The sequence below is a fragment of the Pogoniulus pusillus genome, chromosome 30 (genome assembly GCF_015220805.1).
Source record: "Pogoniulus pusillus isolate bPogPus1 chromosome 30, bPogPus1.pri, whole genome shotgun sequence".
NCBI classification, from domain to species: domain Eukaryota; kingdom Metazoa; phylum Chordata; class Aves; order Piciformes; family Lybiidae; genus Pogoniulus; species Pogoniulus pusillus.
Window position 1 is genome coordinate 15,982,745 of NC_087293.1, and position 23,534 is coordinate 16,006,278.

Genomic DNA, 23,534 nt, shown 5'->3' on the forward strand with positions numbered 1-23,534 from the left:
TCCCTCTACCATCTACTCCCAAGTTTTCATCACTTTCCTTGTGCCCTCACCACCTGCTTCCCCCTTTTCCTTGCACCCCTTCCTCTCCATCTCCACCCCGCTGGGGCAGACAGCAGCTGCTTCAGCAGAGCTGCTCACCAACACCTAAACCAACCACTTTGGGTAGCCAAGCCCAGCACACTTCAGCAAAGGTAAAAAAAAAAGGTATTTAGGGACCTACCAGTCCACCTGGACTTCTATATCTCTTGTCTCTACCTTGGAGGGTGCCTCTCCATCGCTGTCCTTACTGCTGCTCTTCAGGAGATCCAGGACAGGCTCAATTTCTTTGAGCAGTTCATTGTCTTCCACACCACCGTTGAGGCAAGGGTGACCACTGGCCCCCTCCTTCCCCTTCCCAGCGTCCTGCCCTTTGCTGCCAGTCACAACACCATTGATGTGGACCATGGGCTCCACCTCCCTCCTGAGCTCTCTGGTCCACAGCGAGCCCATGGTGCGCTCGGCCGGCGGCAGGGGCTGCTCTTTGCCCTGCGGGCTGGGGTTGGACAAGTCAACCGCTTTAGGAGGCGGGCAGAGGGGCCTGGTGACACGGACGGTTTTGGGCTTGCCGTCGCCTGCGAAAGTGGTCTCCAGGTGAGTGGTGAAGCCCTCGGGGCCCCGCAGGATGAGGACCACGTAAGTCTCGGAGGCGATGCTTCTCAGGATCTCCAGCGCCGTCTCATAGTTCATGTCCACCAGGGGCCTGCCATTGACGGCCAAAATGATGTCCCCAGCCTGGATGAGGCCACTCTGCTCCGCAGCCCCTCCCCGGATCAGGTCTGAGATGATGACGGGCGGCTTGCTGACACGCTCCTTCACCAGGAAGCCGAGGCCGCCCACCTTGCGCTTGAAGAGCCTCACCGAGATGACGTTGGGCTGGATCTGCTGCACACTGAACACACTCTCTTCCATGGCAGCCCCCTCCTACAGCCCGCGGACCGGCCCCTCGGCACTCGCTGAGCGCAGAGCAGTTCGCCCTCTCGGATGCTGCTCCGCGCTGGGACGAGGCAGGGACAACTCTCTGGCTTTGAGCGACTCACTGCAAAGCTGCTCCGGGCTCTTGCTGCAGGTGGGCTCCCTGCAGCATGCTCACTGCCACCTCTCTCCGACACGCAGCCCGGGCAAGGAGGCTCTACCACCGCTGGAAAGCAAGGCCAGGGGCAGGGCAGGCAGGGCTGGGCATCGCGGAGCTGAGCAGGGGCGGCATGCCAGCTTCTCGTCAGGCTCTGCTCCTGCGCTGGGCAGAGGTGGGGTGGCAGCCCTCTGGCTTCACCGGCATCCCTGCAAACGGTGCCCAGGGTTTATCTGGGGAAGAGAAAAGAAAGGGGTGGGGGGGGAAGACCAAAAAAAAAAAAGACGACCAAAAAAAAAAAGGAGCAGAGGAGGAAGCAAAGTGAGGTAGGGCAGCGCGAGTGGCGGCGCGGCACGGGGCTCGGCATGCCACCCACACCCTGTCCCCGCAGATGTCACCCCTCGGGCTGCGTTTGGGAGCCAGGCTGCAGCCTCCCATCGCTCGGGGCTTTGTTTTCTCCAGCTTCCCCCCCCCTCACCCTGCAAAAAATTCGGCACCATCTGTTCAGCGGGGGCCGGGAACGCGCTAGGGGGAGCGAGGGAGCCCTGGGAGGGGGCTGCTGGGCAGCCTCGCTCGGACCCTCCCCGCTTGGCCCGTGGGGTGCAAGCACAAATCCTGCGGGGCTGGGTGAGGGTAGAGCCTCACAGGGCTCGGCGGCGACTGCTGCCGGCTGAGGGTTCCGTCTCCGTGCGCTTCCCACAGCCTGAGGGTGGAGATGGATCGGGGTGAGCAGGCAGAGGACAAACGCCCCTGCCCAGCACGAAACTCTTGCCGTAGAGACTACTCCGATGCAGCAGCCACAAGCAAAACGAGGTAGGAGAAGAGAAGGTTCAGCTCCCCTTACCCTGAGCTCCTCTAGGTCCCTCCAGTGGGAAGTACTTTTAAGCCTGGCTGCAGGGATCACAGCCTCAGCTGCTCCTCCTCTCCCTGGATTCCAAGCCTGGCACGGGGCTGCAGGAGGCAAAGCAAGCAGCCCTCTGTGCCCAGCCCTGCCGTCCACTTGGGAACAGTTCCCAAACAAACTGCTCTAGCTGACGGAAAAGCATCTAGAGGAGAACATGCAATGAGTTTAGCCAGCCCTCAGGGGAAGCTCCTGAAGCTGGGCCTGGCTTTCTACAGCCCTCTCATGGCTTGGGGAGCCACATCTCATTGACTCCTGATGGGACCCTGGTTCTCCATCCCTATGCTTGTGTTGGATAACATCAGCTCCCAAGCCAGCTGAGTGTTCCCTTCTCTTGCCTTTGGTGCTCTGGAGAACATTTCCCTCTGGGACTGTGCCCTGACATTCAGCAGCAGGCTGAATTGCAGCTGCCTTCTTCTTCAAAATCAGCTTCTGGGGAGAGAACAGTGGGCACCAGATCTGCAGGCTTGGGGGCACTGATGTGCCAAGGAAAACGCTCTCCTGTCTCCCAGACACCCAGCACCAAACCCTTCTCTGCCAGGAGCTCCCTACAGCACTGGGATGGTAAAAGCAGGGAGCTGAGCAGCAGGGCACTGACACCAGCCCTGGCATCAACTTGTTGGAGCATTTTAATCCTCCTGTGATGAAGGCTGCTGACCCCAGGCTGACTTTTTACAGATGAGTGAAGAATGAAGCAGTGAGAGGCCAATAACTGTGGCTGGATTTAACCCTTGTGGCTTCTCTCCTGCCATCACTTAGCCCCGCAGAGCAGCTGCAGCATGCATAGGGTTAAATGCCACCTGAGTAGGTCGGTGGGGAGTCACCTCCTCAAGAGCTCACTAACCCGAGTGACAAAAGCCCTAGTTGCTGGCTGTGCTCCAGCAAGTGGTCCTGCCAGCCATAATAGCTTTTGCCACCTCACAGGGCTCAGGGCAGCAGAGAGAGAGGTCTCCCCCAGGCCCTTAGGCCAGCTTGGGAGGGAAGGTCACATCTTTGTGAAAGAAAAGACAAGCAGAGATCTGCTTCTGCAGGGCAGCTGCTGACCCTCTCCTCCATCCCTTCTCCAGACAGAAGGTGACACCTAAGCACCCAGCCAGGGCTGTCTGCAAGACAGGATTGGGCACCACTGTGTCCCCTGTGGCCATGGGCTTAATCCTGACCCTTGCAGATTGTCCTCCATCACTGATCAGTGGCCAGTGTCTTCCCCAACCTTGGCTGCAGACTGGGACTGGCAGAAAAACAGGCACTGGCACTCTACCTGCTCTTCCTTCAACCTCAAGCCTTTCTCTTTCCTTTTTCTCCCCAGAACAGGGAAGGTCAGAAAAAAATCCATCAAGCTGGCAAGCATGGAGCTTGAGGACAACCTGTCTCTAAGCCCCCGACCCTTCTGCTCCCCTGGGGAACAGTTGGAGAGGCATTTTCACAGCCTTCTAGAAACATTTAGGTTGGGAAAATAACCTTAAGATCATCAAGTCAATAATTTTCCAGTAACTCAGAGTGAAGATCGGAGGGAGAGGGAGAAGTTTAGGGCAGGAGAAGGCAGCAGAAGGTACCTGGCAGTAGAGAAAAGCCTTCCACAGACACCAGGTGTGGGTCAGGGCACCCACCACATCCAGGGACACCTGCAGGTCTGTTCCCAGATGGAACAAGTGTCAGAGGAAACCTGGAGCATGCAGCCCGGTGTGAAGGGGAGAGGAGATGCAGGCTGTTTGCAGTGTGGGTGGCTGAGCTCTGCTCAGCTCCACTGAGTTCAGTTCGCCTCTGAGCATCATTAGGAGTCTGATTTATGAGCCCAGCAGCAAGGAGCACATTTCCCAGGCCATACATTTAAAGCTATTGGAGGTGCCACATCTGACTCCTTAAGCCAGCAAGAACAGTGTGGCTGTCAACAGGGTTTCATCGGGGTAGGTGTTTCCACCTCAGCAGCATTCATTTCACCCCTGAAAGACAGCTGGGAGATGGCTCCTACATCATCGAGGCTGCTGTCCCCTACAGCCACGGAGGCTGCTGTCTCCCCCCTCCACCTCAGTTTCACTCCCTTTTCCAAAGCAGAAAACCAGCTCAAGCTACTTAAGAGCCCCATGGCTTCTGTCCCTGCAGCTCCCTGCAAGGACCCTGGAGTGAGGTGGGGATTGATCTTTTCTCTTCTCCCCTGGATCTTGTGACAGAAGGAGAGGAAATGGCCTGAAACTGTGCCAGGGGAGGGTTAAGTTGGACATCAGGAGAAACATCTTTGTTGCAAGAGTGGTCTGGGATTGGAACAGGCTGCCCAGGGAGGTGGTGGAGTCCTCATCCTTTGGAGGTGCTCAAGAAGCGTGTGGCCATGGGACATGGCTTGATGGCCGTGGTGGCTTTCAGTGTAGTAGGACTCGATGGTCTTAGAGGTCTTTTCCAACCAAAACCTGATTCTATGGCCAAGCCCTGCAGACCTGCAAACCTGGAGCAGCCCAGGCAAGCAGGAGCTGTGATCTGAGCAGCCTCCCGTGCTGCTGTGCCTTGTCTGGGGGCTGTGATCAGCATGGGGATGCTCAGCAGAACAGGTCCCCCTAGGGCTGCAGCCACCAAGGCACTTGCCTAGCAGAGAAGCCCTACCAGGAGCAGTAACAAAAAGCTTTTAGAGCCACCAGACAACAATTCAAGCAACAAACTCCAGCACATCTGTTAATTGCATGATTTGATTTGGAAAGCCAAGCAGGAGAGAAATCAATCTTAGGAGCTTAGCACAGTCTCTTCACTCTCCCAGCCAGCAGCTGCAAGCTGTGGAGAGTTGGGATGTGCCCAACACCAACCCTTCAGTGTGGGTTCTTGCACTGCCCTCACCCTCTCAAACCAACACTGAGTCCTTGGCTGTGCTGGCAGCTCACATTCCTAGGTGCCAGCAGCTCACATTCCTAGGTGCCAGCTTTAAACGGGCACCACTGTCCTATTTAATTAGTTTTGGTGGGATTTATAGCATCCCAGGGAGAACCCCAGGGCTGATGGATTTATGCCTGTTTAATTGGGATGACCCATGGAGAGGCAGGGAATCTGCTGAGGAGCCACAGGGGTGCGACATATGCACACTTGCTGTAAACCTGCGGGCTGGGGCATCTGAGAGCAGAGCATTAAAGTGATTCACTGGCAGCCAGCTCGCTCCTGCCAGCAGTTCTGAGCCCAGCTCCTCTTCTACTCCCACCAACGCTGCAGTCTGGCTGCCTACACAGGATCACAGAATTGTTTGGGCTGGAAAAGACCTCTCAGATCATCCAATCCAAGCATCCACCTACCACCATGCCCATTAAAACGTGCCACAAAATGCCATGGCCACAGGTTCCTTGGACACCTCCAGAGATGGGGACTCTACCACCTCCCTGGGAAGCCTGTGCCAATCCCTGGCCACTCTTGCAGCAAAGAAGTTTTCCCTGATGTCCAACCTAACCCTCTTGTGGCACAATTTCAGGCCATTTCCTCTCTGATCCTGGGGAGCAGAGAAGAGACCAACTCCCACCTCACTCCAGGGTCCTTTCAGGGAGCTGCAGAGACAGAAGCCAGGGGTTGGAGGGGACCTCAGGAGATCATCCAGTCCAACCCCCTGCCAAAGCAGGAACACCTAGGACAGGTCACACAGGAATGAATCCAGGTGAGTCTGGAAAGTCTCCAGAGAAGGAGACTCCACAGCCTCTCTGGGCAGCCTGCTCCAGAATTCCAGCACCCTCACACCAAACAAGTCTCTCCTCATGTTGAGGTGGAACTTGCTGGCTTCCTGCTTATCCCTGTTGTTCCTTGTCCTATCAGTGGGCACCACCAAGAAGATCCTGGCACCTTCATCTTGCCACCCACCCCTCAGATGTTTGTAGACATTGATAAGGGCCCCCCAGCCTTCTCCAGACTATCCAGCCCCAGATCTCTCAGCTTTTCTTTATACCAGAGATTTTCAAGTCCCTTCATCATCCTCACAGCTCTCCAATGGACTCTCCCTGCAGATCCCTGTCTCTCTTGAACTGGGGATCACAAAACTGGACACAGTATTCCAGGTGTGGTCTCACCAGGGCAGTGCAGGGGGACAGAAGAACCCCCCTAGACCTCCTGGACACACGTTTCTTAACGCACAGCCAGGCTACCATTTGCCCACTTTCAGTAAAGATTTTCTTCCTCATGTCCAACCTAAACCTTTCCTGGCACAACCTGAGGCCCTTTCCTCTCACTCTATCACTTGACATTTGAGAGAGGAGATCAACACTCACCTTGCTCCAACCTCCTTTCAGGGAGCTGTAGAGAGCCAGGTCTCTGCTCAGCCTCCTGTTCTACAGACTGACCTCAGTTCCTTCCTCCTCATAAGACTTGTTCTCCAGACCCTTCACCAGCTTTGCTGCCCTCCTTTTCTAGGCAGCCTTTTAATCCCAAGAACATGCAGGAGGTGGTCCCCAGCTCTCCCTGATGATCCACCTCCCAGCATCCTTGCCAAAATCCACCTGGGAAGGAGCAAGCCCTTTTGCTTCACAGCCAAACAGCAGCCCCCACTTCTACCTTTCCATCTCCAGTGCACAAGGCCAGGAATTGCCTGTTTGACCTGAGCCACAGCATTTTCTTTGTCCCCAGGGGACCTGACTTACACACAGGAGAGAATCAAATAAGAGACACTTTGCCATTTGTACAACATCCTGGTGTCAGTGCCCAGGGATGCTTCTGGACCACTCCGAGCAGCCATGGGAACCAGGGAGCAGAGGAAAGATGCTTAAGTGCTGAGGTCTCATCCCTGGAGACGCCCTCACCTCCCCCATGTCAGCAGGGCACTTAAAACATGCTTATCACTGCTAAAACATGTTAATAAACACTTCCTTTCTCTGCCATCCCCTGAGGGGGTTCAGTGCCTCTGCTCAGGAGGTTGATTTCTGGAAAGCAGAACGACGCAGGTTTGCTTGTGGCCATATCACAGAATCCTTTGGGCTGGAAAAGACCTTTAAGATCATTGAGTCTAACCATTACCTAATCCTACCATGGGCTGGAGCTACGGCCACGACCTGCACATTTAACAGGACACTTGCTTTGATATTCATCCCAACCCTCCCTCCATTAAACAGCCAAGGAAAGCCTGGTCCTGTCAACACAAGCAGCCACTGGCAGCTGGACTGGACGATGATTGCAAAGCCCTTCAAACTGAGATAGTCTCTTCTATCCCTCTCTCCTCTTCTCCACCCTGCCCTCCTCTTCTCTGCACTGCCCTCCTCATCTCACAGTATCACAGTATCATCAGGGTTGGAAGAGACCTCACAGATCATCAAGTCCAACCCTTTACCACAGAGCTCAAGGCCAGACCATGGCACCAAGTGCCACGTCCAACCTTGCCTTGAACAGCTCCAGGGACGGCGACTCCACCACCTCCCCGGGCAGCCCATTCCAGTGTCCAATGACTCTCTCAGTGAAGAACTTTCTCCTCACCTTCAGCCTAAATCTCCCCTGGCGCAGCCTGAGGCTGTGTCCTCCCTGCCCTGCCCTATCCCATCCCAACCAGCATCCTGCACACTCCTTAACCACAAAGCAGCAAGACTGGAGGAGGCAGAACCCCACCAAAACTTTGCTGCAGCTGAAGGGAGTCCCTCGCCCCTCTCCCCTTCACCCCATGCGGTCGGAGCAGCTCCTCTCGAGCAGACCACAAGGCAGCTCATTTTAATGTTGCCAAGACAACTGTGCTGACAAAAATCCCTTTCTCTCTCAGCTGCCAGAAAGAAGGGTTTACTTTAATTTGGAGTTCAAGGCTTAGCAGCTCTCAGCACCCCTCCTGCCATTTCTCTTTCCCTGCTCTGTACGGCGTTTTCCTGGCACCCGCAACCTGCGACTGGAGAGGAGCTGAGCCCAAGCCCTCGGTTGTGTTGCTACCCCAGCTAAAACTGATGCTCTTATTAGGGCTCAGCCCATCAGCTGTAAAACATAAATTCCAGCAGCCACCCATTTGCCGGGCAGACTGGAACCACAGCAGCCACTCCAGCTTGACAAATGGGGGCCGAGGTAACACAACACCGCTTTGTCCTAGGTGACAAAAGAGGTAGATAGGAAATAAATGAGAAAGTGCCACTTGATGGATGGGCTCAGAATCCAGCTGCAGCACAAGGAGGGAACCGTGGCTCCATTGAGGGAAGAAAGAGGGGGGAAAAAAGGGAATGTTAGAGCTTGCAGCAGGTTGGCTGGAGCAGTTAATAGCTGCGGAGCTGCCAGCCGGCATCAATAAAGCCAACGGCAGAGCTCTCGGCTCGGAGTCATCCCAGGAATTAAACTCCCAGCTCGTTTCAGCTGCTCACATTCTATCTCCTTTCATTTTGCTGCTGACTCCCCCCAGACCCTGCCAGCACGCCGTTAACATTTCCTACTCAGCCAGGGCAGTGGGAGAAGTAACCCGGTTAGGACACCAAACGGCAACAAACCCCATTGTCCCCAACCTGCGGGAGGAGTGACTCATGGCACTATTTAAAACCCTCGGCAAAACATCAGGCTGCTCCCGGCACAAGCCTGGGCTCCTCGGCCTGGAGGCAAGAGTCTGCTCCTGCCAGCTCCCTCTGAAAGCCACCGCTAAAAGGGCTGTGGGGTTTGCTCTGTCCCCCGAGCATCGCTGGGACCTGTCTCTCCCCCAGGGCAAGGCGCGGGAGGAGCAGAGGTGCGAGTGCCGGCGCCGAGCCTGGTGTGTGGAGGGAAGCAGAGCTCTTGTCCTCTTTGCACCAGCATCCTCGGTGACTGCACGAGGCAAAAAGCAGAGATAATTTGGTCCCCTGAGCTCCTGTCCAAGCTTTTCCTAGAGTTCTGCATTAGCACTTGTTGCCATAGCATCGACAGCGGCCACAAAGTTCTCTGGGGACCTCCCGGGACCTGTTCCTTGTCCCACAGAGGGCTCTGGCTCTAATTCAGGCAGGAATGGGATGGGGGATGTGGAATTTTCTGCTTCCTGATTTTTGCTAAAGGTGCTGCCAGCGAGAGCAAGGCAGCTTAGAAGTGGCATCAGCCACATCAGCACCCCTGGACACAGGGCTGGGCTTGAGGCACTCTGGCAGGAAAGCCTTGAGTGTGGGGGACAGAGGAGTGAGAAGAGCCCTGATGTCACCAGTTCCTGGGGGGGTTCCTAGAATCCCAGACTGGTTTGGGTTGGAAGAGTCCTTTCAATATCATCCAGTTCAACCCCCTTGCAGTCAGCAGGGGCAGCTGCAACTGCAGCAGGTTGATCACAGCCCCAAATGATCTGAACTGCAGTGGTGCCAGCCATGGGGCATCTCCCGCCCCTCTGGACACCCTGGGCCAGGCTCTCAGCACCCTCAGTGCCAAACATTTCTCCCTTCTCTCCACTCTCAATCTCCCTCTTCTAGTACCAAACCATCTCCCTTTGTCCTGGCACTACAGACCCTGCTCAAAACTCTGTCCCCAGCTCTCTGCTCAGCCTCTTCCAGTGCTGCAAGGCCACCAGAAGGTCTCCCTGGAGCCTTCTCCTCTCCAGGCTGCACAGCCCCAACTCTGCCAGCCTGGCCTCCCAGCACAGCCCTTCCATCCCTGCCAGCATTGTTGTGGCCTCCTCTGGCCCTGCTCCAGCAGGTCCTTGCCTGTGCTGTGCTGAGAACTGCCCCAGCACTGCAGAGGGAGTCTCAGCAGAGCTGCAGGGTGGGGTCTCAGCAAAGCACAGCAGATGGTCAGAATCCCCTCCCTGCCCCTGCTGCCCACATTGCTTTTGCTTTTTCCCCCCCTCACTTTCCCCCTTCCTCCACGGGACAATCCCACGCTGGTGCTGCTGCCTTTGGATGAAGCAGCCTCAGTCCCTATCTTGAAAGCACAGAGATTTCTCCCCACACCAGAAGACAGGATCTGGACTCCCCAAGACCATTCTCCTCACTACTGGCACCATGGGGAGAGGCAGTAGTGGGGCAGACTGGCACACCAGGGCTGTGACTCAGTGCTCTGCAGTGAGACTGGAGCCCTTGGCCGAGATGTGTTCCTGACAGGCCCAAGGATGAGTTAATTTTGATGGTGGCTGAGGATGAAGGATGAGTTCTGCCCTGAAAAGACAGAGCCTTCATGACTTTCAAGGCAAGGCAGAACTGCACGTTTTCTGCATGTCTGAAAGCATAAGCCTGAGACTCTGCAAAATGGGATTAAGAGAAGCCAGCCCTGAAAGGGTACTGCAAGATCTCATTAGGCATTGCCGTGTAAAAGAGAGGCTATGAAAGGAGCTGGCGTAGCAAAAATACTCCCAGTTTCATACACACACACAGAGCCCTCACAGGCTTCCACACTCTGCTTATAGAAGCACCATACTGAGCACATATGGGCTCCCCAGAGCCTCTGCTGCTCGTGCCCACAGCCAGATCCTCAGCACTTCGAATCACACAATTGGACAATTGTTCTGGAGGGGAAAAGCCTCCAAGATCCTCGAGTCCAACCTTCAACCCAACCCCGCTGCAGCCACTAAAGCATGGCCCAGAGTGCCACGGCCACAGGCTTCTTGAGCTCCGCCAGGGATGGAGACTCCACCACCTCCCTGGGCAGCCCCTGCCAGTCCCTCACCATTCTTGCAGCAAAGAAATTTTCCCACATCTCCAACCTAACTCTGCCCTGGCACAATTTCAGGCTATTTCCTCTCATCCTATCCTGCTCCTAGAGGGAAGACACTGAGCCCCACCTCACTACAGCCTCCTTTCAGGGAGCTGCAGAGAGCAAAGAGCTCTCTCCTCAGCCTCCTCTTCTCCAGACTACCCAACCCCACTTCTCTCAGCCGCTCCTCCCCAGCCTTGTTCTCCAGACCCTTCCCCAGCCTTGTTGCCCTTCTCTGGGCACCAAAGCAACACACACAGCAGCAGACCCATACATCCCTCCTCTCTCTCCCCAGCTGCTGGGCAGAGTGTGCTGGGTCAGCTACCACTCACAGCCCATCGCAGACTTAAATAGGACACACACACAACCACACTGCCTTCATCCTGCTTCCTCCAGACCCTGACTTGCAGCTCCTTCCCTCTTTGGGATGCAGTATGTTTTATTTTTGGTGACAGGGCAGAGCTCAGATCACATTTGTGGAGTTGATTGAACGCTCAGATACAATCAGAAGAGCGTTGAGCCAAGCGCAGGCATTTTAGCTTCGTTAGGAAGCTGCCTCTCCAAACCGGTCCCTTGCTGCCAGGGTTTGTATTCCTTCAGTGAAAACTGATGGCATCAACAAGTATCAAACAATCCCCACGTCACTCAGGAAAGGTAAATGCCAATCTATGTGAGCCCAGCTCATCTGCCTTATCACTTACTATATATAGTTGTTTGCAGGCGCTGATTTAGGCAACCTGGCAGATTTCCTCCAGCCCTCGCACAGGCACACTGCTGAAATGGAAAACACAAATCACACCAAACAAAGCAGGGAGGGTGGAGGAGGGGAAAAAGAATAATAATAATAATAAATCTAAAAGAGCCAAAATATGCCTGAGGGTGAGGGAGGACCAGCCCCTCCCCAGCAGCAGACACACAAGTGAGGGTTCGACCCAAACCCCTCTGCCTAAGATGGCCTCTCACTCGCTGCCGCTGCACAGGCAGAGGGAATCAGCAGACTTCCAAGTGCACCAGGACTTGTCGCTCTCCTTGGCTCCTGAGGGAAGGTGACACTTCTCCCAGCACAGGTGTCTGGCTGGAGAAACAGCTCCTCAGACCCTGCGTCTGCATGAGAAGGGGCTCTGCACCAGGAGTTTGCTTGCGAGTGTGGACACACTTTAAAGCTTGGGCAGTATAGGAGGGAGCTTGAAGCATCCTTAAGAAATATATTGTGGCTCACACAAGCTAGAAGGGACTAAAGGGGAAGAAGGAATTGCTGATGTGAAGCCAAATTCTTCCAAATAAGACTTCCTTCCTCCTCCCCAAGCTCATTAACAGAAAAGACATAAGCAGGTAGAAATCACAAGGTGAGTACTAATTTGAACGGCCCCCTGCCCCAAAAGCCTCCCCACAGCTATCATCATCCCTGGAGATCCCATTTGGCCATCTGCCTGAGCCAGCAGCATTTAGGGATGCAGAAGAGGAAGAGGAGCTGATGCTGAGAGCAGCCAACCCCCATGACCACTGCAACTGCCCGCTGCGATCTGTCCTATCCGCCACCCCAGCCGGGCTGCGCTCCCACGGGAAGGAAGGAGCCGTTTCCCCTCCCTTCCAGCGGGAGGCGGATCAGCTCCCCGGGGACTCAGCAGATAATTGCCAAGTTGCCTGCCAGAATTTCCTCCTGACAGCCAGAACTTGAAAGCGTTGGAAGAAAATGTCTGCACCTGGGCTGTGGAGTCAGCGCCGAGCTCCGGGAGCCGAGGCAGGGAAAGGCTTAGCAGGGCTGGAGCCGGATGGGCTGATGCACACCCGCTCCAGCACCAGCTGCTCCAGATGTGCGGGCACAGAGAGCTCTTCTCCTCCACGTTGCCAGTAAAAACCCACAACCTTTCTACTACTCGTTGCAAGCCAAGCCGAGAGCAAGATCACTGACAGGGCAAGCAGGGTTCATCTCCCTCGAGCCCTGTGCCAACGTCCCCCCTGCATCCCAGGTGCTTCCAGAGACAACAGCCGAGGTTGTCGGTGGGCTGGTGAGAAGAAGGGAGGGGCAGGAGCTGGAATGACTCTCGGATCTCCCTGAAGGACAGGAGCCAGCCGTGAACGGGACACCCCAGGGGTACACTGAGGGCTGGACCTGCATGCAGGGGTCTGGAGGGGGATCTTGCTTCCACCTCAATGCACCCAGGAATGGTGGGGACCTCCCGGGTAGAGTAGGGATATTCCAAGACAGCTCCGGCAGTCGACCCCGAGGCACAAGGGGAGCACCGAACCTGGCCTGGGTCACCTCCTCCACTCCAATTGGGAAGAGAGAGGTTGGCATCGCCTGAAAGCCGCCTAGCCCTGGGGACACTCCGACCGTGTTGGACAAGGGGAACAGCAGCAGTAGCAGTGTAGTTCCTCCCCGCTCCCATCACTGAGGGGTGGTGGCATCTCCTGCAGCCCCAAGCCCGTCCGGGGCTGTTGGGCTCCAGCCGGCGGCCAGCAGCGCCGGTAACGTTCAGCACCCGGAACAGCTCCAGCAGAGGCGGGGAGGGCGCGGAGGAGCCAGGGACGGGACCGCTCTGCCCCAGCTGCCTCCCGGGAAGCTGTTCCCTCCCCGCAAACTGCCCTTAGCCCGGGAAACTGCCCCCTCGCCAGGCAAACCGCCTCCCTGCTCCCGGAATGCCGATCCCCCCTCCTTGCCCTCCCCAGGCAGATCGCGTCCTTCCCCGACCGCACCGCTGCCGGCTCCAGCCTTCCCTCCCCGGGCACACCGCCCTCTGTCCCGGGCACGGCGCCCTCCTGCCTTCCTCGGAAACCGAACCCCCCCACACCTTTCAGCTACCTGTCCCCTCACCTCCTTCCTTCCTTCTCCGGGCAAACTGTCCCCATCCTGGCCGCAGGGCGTCCCCCAACCCGTGCGAACAGTCCCCCTCGCCCCATCCGAACTTGCTGCTAGGAGTTGCAGGGAAGAGAGGGAACAGGCAGTTCCCTTCCTCTCCCCGGCCCGGGGAACCGAGCACGGAGGAAGCCTGCAGCGGAGCCCCAGGGTGAGGAGGGACTGGGGGGAGGGGGGTCTGCAGGGGGACACCGGCTGCGGTGCCCAGTAGGCAGTACAGCTCAAAAGGACGGCGGGGCGGGAGCTGGCACTGAGCGGGAGCTGCGTCTCGGCAGAGCGGTAAAGCATCTTTAGCCGTGCAGGTGCCAGGGTGCCCAGGAAGGGGATTGGGCTGCTCCGCCGAGCCCCGGAGCGGTGCGGCCAGAGGCAAAGCTCTGCTGCCCGCTCCGGTGGGGCTGGAGACCTGCTGCTGTTTGCGCGTCCCCCAGCCCTGGGAACGCTTCCGACGGGCACCCGAAGGACCGCGCCGGGTCTCGCCGGTCCCTCGGACTCCAGCCCGCCGCAAAGTTTCCGGTAGAAGCGGTGCCCGGTGCGGGGCAGGGGGCAGCCCTTCCTCCGCCCAACCTACCGTGCGGCGGAGAGGAGCAGTCCCCGTCCCCGGTGCCGCCCGGCGCATCCTTCCCGGCGGCTCAGGGCTGGGCTGGCAGGGAGGGGACCAGTCCTCGCTGCGCCCCTTTAGCCCAGCATCACCGAAACGAATCCGCTTTGACGTCCAACCAGGGTTTTTATGGGTGGGGAGCGAGTCGGTGCAGCCCTCGTTAGGAGACACTCGGCTCTCCAAATCATACATCTTTTATATAACCTCATTTCCAGCCTGGCTTTGCTCCCCCCCCCTCCCTTTGCCAGGGAGCATCGCCCACCCCACCCCCCGCTCCAAACTCCCCCACCAATTAAAGAGGCGAGAGCCACAACCCACCCACCCCCTCCCCGGTCCCTACTTGTTGCGGGAAGCTCCGCTCCGCAGCCTCAGCCTGCCCCGAGGGAGCAGGGTGGGAAGGGATGGGGCGGGGGGGCTCTGCCAGCTCCATTCCTGAGCCCCTTGAAAGCTGCAGCCCCCCACTCACCCAGACTTCCTGCTCCCAGCTGGGTTATGCTCCGAGGGCTGCAGGAAAAAAACCTCTATTTCCCTGTCAGCCTCCTGCCAGATCTGCCCCTGCCCTCTGTGTGCCCAGAGCAAAGGGCACCAGCCCTACCAGCACACCCCAGTACCATCTGGTCCTGCTGCAGGCTGGGCAGACCTGCCCTTCTCCCAGCTGCCTGCATCTCTGCTGCCAGCACGGAGCCTGGACTGTAGGCAGGGGAGAGAGCAAAGGGGCTGCCTCTCACCCCATTTCCCCTCCTGGTGCTTTAGCTGCCCCCAGCAAGGCCCAGTGCAGACCCAGGCTCAACATCAGTCTCCAGGCATTGCAGTTGTGCTCATTCCCATGGCAACCACAAACACACCATTATAGATCTATAATATTATATAAACCCCAGAGGGCTCTCGGGCAGGAGTGCAAGGTTCACCCACCCTCAGCCTTTTCCCAAGCCCGGGAGGTAGCTCCCACTGGAGCACAGAGAGCTGGCTCCAGTCTGGAGGAGATGCACAGGATCCACACATGGATGACCCCCAAAGGAGCCCAGCAGCTCTGGGATGCAGTCCCCCCGAGCCTGCCCCACCATCTCCCCAGAGGCAGGCAAGTAAAACCCAGCCCAGCAGGTGATTCGATTACCAAACTGCCTTCAGAGAAAAGGGAAGAGAGCAGCCCTGGCACACAGGGAGCTTTGCAGAGGTGGCAAAGGGGAGGGGAATGCAGCAGTAGAACCGAGGCTGCTTTCCCCCTCCTCACACTACCCAGACAGCAAACTGGGACACATCGGCTGGGGCTAACAAAGACATGATCATGCCTGTTTAGATGTAGGAGGACTAATCTCATAGTAAGCTACACACCAACATCTACTCATTCCACGAAGGGGTGAGTAGGTACACACCAAAGAAGAGCTTCACGACCCTGTCACAGGCTGAAAATTGTTAGCTCCAGCCCAGGCAAAAAGAGAGTCCAAACCTTTCTCAGCATGAACATCTCTGAGTGTCACCTCAGTGCTGCAGGGGTGTGTGCTGGTGATCATCAGGGAAACTGGACCAGCCCCTCTTGGATAGGGGTGTGGATAGATGGGGGTGAGTGTGGTATGGCTGGAGGTCCAGCTCGAGCAAGTCTGAGGAGTGATGGCACTTGCATGGTGATCAAGAGGACTCTGCACTGCCAAAGCCTCCCTAACACACTCCATGAGCTCCAAGCACAAGCACCTCACTGCTCTTCTGTCCTCCTGCTATTGAGGCAGACATGCAGGAGGCAAAATGATGGTGGGGAAGCAAAGCCCTGGCTGCTGATGTGCTTGTATCCAGCTGAGCAGGACACAACTTTGTCAGTGCAGCTCATCCACCCTACCCTGCAGCTGCTCCCTTGGCACAATCCTGGCCCTCTCCACTAGCCCCAGGCTTAAGGGAACCAGGTCCCCAGGCTTAAGGGAACCAGGTGAACTGTGCCTCCCTCCCTGGGCCATGTCCCCACCAGGGCATGGCAGCACTTCCTTCACCTGCAGAAAACTCCATGGGACAAAGCTCCTTCTTGTACCATCTGGAGCTTCACTGAAGCCCATAAATCTGGGCAAGCCAGGAGCAAAGCTTGGGTACAAGAAGAGAGCTGCTGGTCTGTGCATGTCCTGTGCTTCTCCCCGAGCTAGGGAGGAGCCCAAGTAGCCTTTCCCTCCAGCTGGTAGCCATGAGTCAGCCTCAGAAGCAACTAATGAGACAGATGTTGGTCTGCCAATTGAGAAGGCAGTGCAAGACCCTCTCCAGCTCACCTGCACCCAGAGAGCCCCTTCCTCTGAAGCTCTTGGTGTGACAGCAAATGTTTGTACCTTCCTTCCTCCAGCAAAAGAATATTTGTGAACAGGACTGCTCCACAGGGAGTGTGTTCCTGTAATCCTGTTTCATCCTGCTTGGGTTGCTGAGAGCCCTGGAGAAGAGGCTCAGCTCTGGAGAAGCACCCCTCCCTTCCCAGCCTTCTCCGTGCAAGTTGCTTCTCCCTTTCTCACACCTGGCAGCAAGTTCAGGTGGTGCTAGCAGCAAGTTATCCCCCCACGCCCAGAGTGCTCAGGAGAGGGGACAAGGCTCCTGCCTGCCTCTCACCCAGCTCTTCCCCAGTCCCCCCTCTCCCCTGAAATCAGCTCAGCCCTGCTTGCTCCTGGCCATATGCTGCCAGCAGTTAGAGGAGCCAAATATAAACCCAGCAGCTAATCATAGAATCATAGAATTATTTCGGTTGGAAAAGACCTCTAAGATCACCGACGCCAGCCATCGACTTAACACCACCATGCCCACTAAACCACGGCCCGAAGTGCCGTGCCAACACGGCTCCTGATCACCTCCGGGGACAGTGCCCGCACCACCTCCCGCGGGCAGCCTGACCGAAACGCTCGCCCAAGTTTCCTTTCCCTCCTCCCTCGCCCAGATCCGGGCTCTTTTCCTGCTGCCCCTCATCCTCACCCACCTCTCCGAGAAGCCAGCAGTGGCTGTGCGCTCCGCTGCCGTGGCCAGGGAGCCGGCGATGGCTCTGCCTGGAGGGTCGGGCGGCCAGCAGGACCGCTCGGCTGCCGAATGCGCTGCTCAGGATGCTCAGCTCCCTAAGATCCTTAGGCAGCCGTGGCCTCGGCAGGGATCACACAGCCAATCTCCCTGGCAGCCGCGGCGCTGGAGTTCGGCGGCTGCTGCTGTTCCGCTGCCACTCGCGGCGCGTTCGAGGGATTACTGCCCGGGGAATAAAGAAAGGGCTCAACATATTTATACGGAAGCTTAGGGAGGCTGTGTAACTGCACACACAGCAGCTGAGAGGGGGGTCTGGCACGGAGACTGCGGTGATTTGGGACAAATCCCAGGATTGTCTGTCCGTGCTCCAGTTTAGAGCAGAGCGCCTATGCTGGAGCTTGCCTAGAGGTGGCAGTGAGCCTTCGCTCTTGGCCTCTCCCCAAGCAGAGCGGAGCAGGAGGGCTTGGGAAGTCCCCAGCTGAGCTGGAGCTTTGCACTCTGCTGGGTTGGCCACAGGTGAAGCGTTTGCTGCGGACAGAAAGAGAGGTCCCTGTGGCCAGCACAGAGTCCTGCTGCCTCCTTCCTCCAGCCATGCCGCACACACTCACGCCACGGGGTTGGGGTGGGGAAGGAGGGGAGACTTTGGCATCTTCTCCCCTGCAAAAGGCTGGGGTGTGATCAAATCCTGGGAGGACACTGCCAAGGGATCATAGAATCAAGCAGGTTGGCAGAGAGCTCCAAGCTCAGCCAGCCCAACCTAGCACCCAGCCCTGCCCAATCAACCAGACCATGGCACTAAATGCCCCAGCCAGGCTTGGCTTCAACACCTCAGGCACGGCGACTCCACCACCTCCCTGGGCAGCCCATTCCAATGCCAGTCACTCTCTCTGCCAACAACTAGACCTGCCCTGGCACAGCTTGAGGCTGTGTCCCCTTCTTCTGTTGCTGGTTGCCTGGGTGAAGTGACCCACCCCACCTGGCTACAGCCTCCCTTCAGGGAGCTGCAGAAAGCAATGAGGTCACCCCTGAGCCTCAGAAACATCTCATGCCAGTTCCCACCTCCCCCAGCATACTGATTAAGGGGGGAACCCTTTGCTCCCCCACCTTCTGTCACAACTCCTCAGCTACCAGGCAGAGAAGTGGCAATGTGAACCCCTCCAGCACAAACCCTGACATCACTTCCCCCCACCTTAACCACGTCTCCCTTCCAACGACAAGACACTTGTAAACCTCCTTGTACCAGGCAGGGTTGAAGTTCAACCTGTGCTGCAGGAAGAAGATTCTCTGGCAGTACACCTCAGCAGCTCCAAGGGCACCAAGCGGGTTGCAGAGGGTGATCTTCCCCTCACACGTAGGCGTGGGCATGCAGGCACACACCAAATCTAATCAAAAGATATTAGTGGAAGAGTATTTGGCTCCTGGCATTCAACTATCTCAGGCTTCATACAGACACCAAAGAAATGAAATTAGGGGAGCACACAAACAAGAAATTCCAGGGGGATGAATTTAGGTTTCATCGCTATTGCAGGGCAGAGAATTACCTGCTTGTCTGCCCTTCTTTGTCTTTCTTTTCCTTGTACTTCAAAAATAAGAAGCCCCTACCCTGAAAAAAACAACAACCCACCCCCAGCAGCGTGTTTCCTCCAGCTCCAAGCCCTACCACTTCTCCTTCAAAGCCAAACTCCTTTGCCTTATCGTTTGAAGGCCGCCTCAGGGAGGTCTAACAAAGCCCCCAGGGTCCAAGGACTCGCTGTAAATCCAGCGTCTAATTTAGCCAGATGAAAACCTCTGCTTTTAAGTCCTCACTTCCACAGGCTGAAAGGGGTTGGGAGTTACTTCTGGGTTATTCAGATGCAAAAAACGCTGTTTTGGAAACGCAAGTGCTTGAGCCAGCCACCGGCAGCTGGAAGTTTGGGGGCAGATGCTCTCGGCAGCGGCAGAGCTACACTCCACTGGAATCAGCAGAATCGAGATCATCAAAGCCAGCTAAACCCAGCCACGTCTCAGTGTTGGGGACCATCTGAGTCCCTCTTTCACCCCCCCTTTCCTTTCTTAGTGGCATCCAGCCCCTCCCCACAGGGCACCTTTTCACCTTTGGATCAATTACTGAGCTAATTACAAAGCAGAACTGGGGGGAGGGAGAGAATCATTTTGGTGTCAGCCTTAAAGAGCACACTTAGAGACTTGTGGTGGTTAAGGTTTGGTTGTGATATTGTGGTTTGAGGTTGTTGGGGGGTTTTTTCCCCCCCCCATCAAGTGAAACATTTCAGAGGGTTTGGAGGTTAAAGACTCTTTTGAAAGGACTCAAATCCCTAATCTTAAACGAAAAGTTATCACCGGAGGACCTTGGGGTGGGTGGTGACAAACACAGGAAAGGGCCCTGCGTCAGCCAGAGCCCTGGGTAAATAGGGCTGGGGAGGAGAGCGGAGGGCTTGGAGCAGCCTGATAAGGCAAATCTGCAAAGCATTCACTGCAAAAAATAAAAGGGACACAAAGCAAACCCAAAAGCAGAGAAACAGCTGCTGTCAAGTTCTTAAGTGCTAAAAAAGTGCAAGAAGGGGGTGGGGGGAGAGTAATGCAAAACTACTCCACTACACACCAGCAAAAGCCTTCCAGTGCCTCCCTGCAGAGATGGGGGAGGGGGGGAAGGTTCCAGCATCCCCAGCCCCTCCCCCCTCCAAGACCCACTGAAGCAAAGCAATGTATTTGGGATACCCCATGAGGAGCAGTGAGCTGGGCAGCCTCTGCAACCTGTTCAGCCCAGCTCCTTCCAGTTGGGATGGAGCAGCAAAGCAACACAGCCCCAGCTGCAAAGGCCCAATGTATTTGGGACACTCCATGAGGAGCAGTGAGCTGGGCAGCCTCTCCAACTCACTGAGCATAGTTCCTTCCAGTTGGGATGGAGCAGCAAAGCAGCACAGCCCCAGCTGCAAAGGCCCAATGTATTTGGGACACTCCATGAGGAGCAGTGAGCTGGGCAGCCTCTCCAACTCACTGAGCATAGTTCCTTCCAGTTGGGATGGAGCAGCAAAGCAGCACAGCCCCAGCTGCAAAGGCTCAAGGCTGAGGGGAAGGTGACACTGAGGAATAGAATCAGTCTTTTGGTTGAAAAGCCCTCTAAGATCAGCCAGTTCAACCAGCAACCCAACACCACCATGGCCACTAAACCTTGTGCCACAGTGCCATGGCCACACACTTCTTGAACACCTCCAGGGATGGGTCTCCACCACCTCCCTGGGCAGCCTGTGCCAATCCCTGACCACTCTTTCAGCATTCTTTCCCCCCTCCTCTCTAACCTAACCCTGCCCTGGCACAAGTTCAGGTGTCTCTGAGGAAGGGTGCTCCAAATCCTTCAATTATTCAGAGCTCCAGCAAAAAAGAATACCCAACAGAGCCTCAGGGGATGTGCAACTGCAGGGAGACACAAGGACAATCCCACACCACAGGACCGGGGTGGGGTGTGGGGGGGAGACTTTGGCATCTTCTCCCCTGTAAAGTGCACGGGGAAAAGGTTGGGATGTGATCAAATCCTGGAAGGACACAGCCAAGGGATCATAGAACCACAGAACCAAGCAGGTTGGCAGAGAGCTCCAAGCTCAGCCAGCCCAACCTAGCACCCAGCCCTGCCCAACCAACCAGACCATGGCACTAAGTGCCCCAGCCAGGCTTGGCTTCAACACCTTCAGCCACAGCCACTCCACCACCTCCCTGGGCATCCCATTCCAGTGCCAATCACTCTCTCTGCCAACAACTTCCTCCTAACATCCAGCCTGGACCTGCCCTGGCACAGCATCAGTCTGTGTCCTCTTGCTGGTTGCTTGGGTGAAGTGACCGACCCCAACTGGCTACAGCCTCCCTTCAGGTAGCTGTAGACAGCAATGAGCTCTGCCCTGAGCCTCAGAAACATCTCCTGCCAATTCCCACCTCCACCATCCCACCAGCACGCTGATTAAGGGGGGAACACTTTGCCTCCCCCCCCTTCTTCCACAACTCCTCAGCTACCAGGCAGAGATGTGGCAGTGTGAACCCTTCCAGCACAAACCCTGACATGGCTTTTCCCCTCCCCCCCTTGACCACCCCTTCCAACAACAAGACACTTGCAAACCTCCTTGTACCATTGGTCACCCATCTCTGAAACAGCAACTATTTGGCCACGGCCAAACCACAGCTGAGGACCTTCCCCAGCCCAGACGTGTGAGTCAGCAGAAATTATCCCCCCCCCCCCCAAAAAAAAGGGGGAGGAAAGGAAGAAGTTAAGAGACAGAGCTGTGATTCCCCCCACCCCCCTCCCCCTTTTTGCTTCCAGAAGGCAAACAGACAGCGTGCAGCCTTCCCACCACCTGGGGAGAACTTTGCAGAAGCTATGCCAGGAATTTAGATGTATTTCTGGAACGGCTTGAATGGGCTATTGAGAGGCTGCTGCGGCTCCGAGGTATGACACTGCTCCTGCTGGCTGCAGCCAGCTGCAAGCGAAAGCCCTTCCTCACACCGCTTAGCTTTGAGCTGCCCAACACCAGCAGGGCTGGGCGAGCTCAGCAGCCCCGCACGGAGCCCCTGCGGCAGGTAGGGAGCTGCCGGGGCCTGGGTTCACAGCGTTTTTATCGTGGTTAGCAGCAGTATTGTTTCGAAATAAAGCCATTGAACAACTTTTTGCCTACCTCCGGAGGCAGCTCAGCCTCGGTGATTCACCTTCCTCCAGGCTGCAAGTGGCTCCTCGCAGGCAGCCCCTCTGGTTGGAGGCTCCTGGGAAGCAGAGCTTGGCCCCACTAATGAGAAGAAGCTGGGGCTGAGCATCTCACTTCCTTCTCGCTTCATTAGCGCCCAGGACCCCAGCTCTGAGCAGGGCTGGTGTCAGCTCTAATGAGGGTGAGGGAGACTTTGCCTGCAGTGGAAAACATCCCTGAGGTTTCCTTGCAAGGTCAGCAGTGCCACATGGGTTTCATAGAATCGAGCAGGTTGGAAGAGACCTCCAAGCTCAACCAGCCCAACCTAGCACCCATCCAGTCCACCAGACCGTGGCACTAAGTGCCTCATGAAGCCTCTCCACACCTGCAGCAGGTGATGGTAACTCCTCCACCTGCAGCAGCATCGCTGATCACCAAACCCACAACAGCTGCTCAGGGTGGGGCTAAACTCTCTAGCTGGAGTTACCCTCCCGTGACTAAGCCCCAGGCCAAAAGAGTTCCTGATGGGAACACAAACCTCTCTAGTCCCACCTAAACCTGGGATGCTGCCCAGTTTGTAGAGGCAGGAACTGAAATCCCAGGCAATCCTGGTTCTCCATGCCAGGAAAATGCTGGAGAGCTCCCAACTGTTTCCACTTCCAGGCTCCTGTTTTCCTGCCACATCTCAGCACTCTTCAGCACTCTAGGAGGTGACTTGGTCAAGGCCAGATGAAAAGGGCTGCTGGGACATCAGCTTCTGACCTCAGGTTTTGCCTGCAGCCAGCCCGAGCCCTGTGCTCCTGGGCTTTGCCAGACAAGCTTCTGGATGCCTGCACCTTTCCCTCGTGCTCCCTGCAGAGCTGGGTGGTGATCTGTCAGCCTTGGGCTCAGAGCTGTAGGACTCCTGGACCCATCTGGCTGAGTTGCTGCTTCCAGCTGTTGGGTCACAGAATTAACCAGGTTGGAAAAGACTTCTAGGATCATTGAGTCCAACCTAGCACCTAACCCTTCTCATTCACTAACCCATGGCACTGAGTGCCTCATGCAGCCTCCATCCTGGGATGGGCACTCCAGCACCTCCCTGAGCAGCCCATTCCAGTGCCAATCACTCTCTCTGCCAACAACTTCCTCCTAACATGCAGCCTGAACCTGCCCTGGCACAGCTTGAGGCTGTGTCCCCTTGTTCTGGTGCTGGCTGCCTGGCAGCAGAGCCCAACCCCAGCTGGCTACAGCCTCCCTGCAGGCAGCTGCAGACAGCAATGAGCTCTGCCCTGAGCCTCCTCTGCTGCAGGCTGCACACCCCCAGCTCCCTCAGCCTCTCCTCACAGGGCTGTGCTCCAGGCCCCTCCCCAGCCTTGCTGCCCTTCTCCAAACACCTTCCAGCACCTCAACATCTCTCTTGAATGGAGGAGTCCAGCACTGGACACAGCACTCCAGGTGTGGCCTGAGCAGTGCTGAGCACAGGGGCAGAAGAAGCTCCCTTGTCCTGCTGCCCACACTGCTCCTGAGCCAGCCCAGGATGTCATTGGCTCTGCTGCCCACCTGGGCACACTGCTAGCTCATGCTCAGCTGCCAACCAATCTCCCCATGTCCCTCTCTGCCTGGCTGCTCTCAGCCACTCTGCCCCCAGCCTGCAGCACTGCGTGGGTCCCACCTTGCTCTCAAAGCTGGGTAAGTGAGGTGCCAGTGGGAGCAGCACTGCCATCAGGCTTCTTCAGTGTTCACTTCATACACAGAACTGTCTAGGCTACAAAAGACCTTGAAGATCATCATTGTGGTGCTGAGGGCCATGGTTTAGCACCAGACTTGGTAGAGTTAGAGAATGGTTTTGGACTCCATGATCCCAAAAGGTCTTTTCCAACCAAAATGGTTCTCTGATTCCATGAGTCCAA

The 23,534-nt window shown here is 56.6% G+C and overlaps 1 protein-coding gene across 6 annotated transcripts in view; it reads right to left on the minus strand.

Moving 5' to 3' along the window:
- Positions 1-23,534, minus strand: part of NOS1 (nitric oxide synthase 1) — a 99,184-nt gene that overhangs the window by 65,195 nt on the left and 10,455 nt on the right. For 3 of the 6 annotated variants that reach the window (XM_064168832.1, XM_064168826.1, XM_064168830.1), the window contains exon 2: positions 221-1,341. In XM_064168832.1, the coding sequence (XP_064024902.1) occupies positions 221-948 (728 nt within the window). In that variant the 5' untranslated portion in view covers positions 949-1,341. Of the gene's footprint in view, positions 1-220; positions 1,342-13,978; positions 14,013-16,943; positions 17,027-21,636; positions 21,694-23,534 lie in introns of those variants that run through there. The other 3 variants (XM_064168829.1, XM_064168827.1, XM_064168828.1) reach the window with 3 other exon arrangements.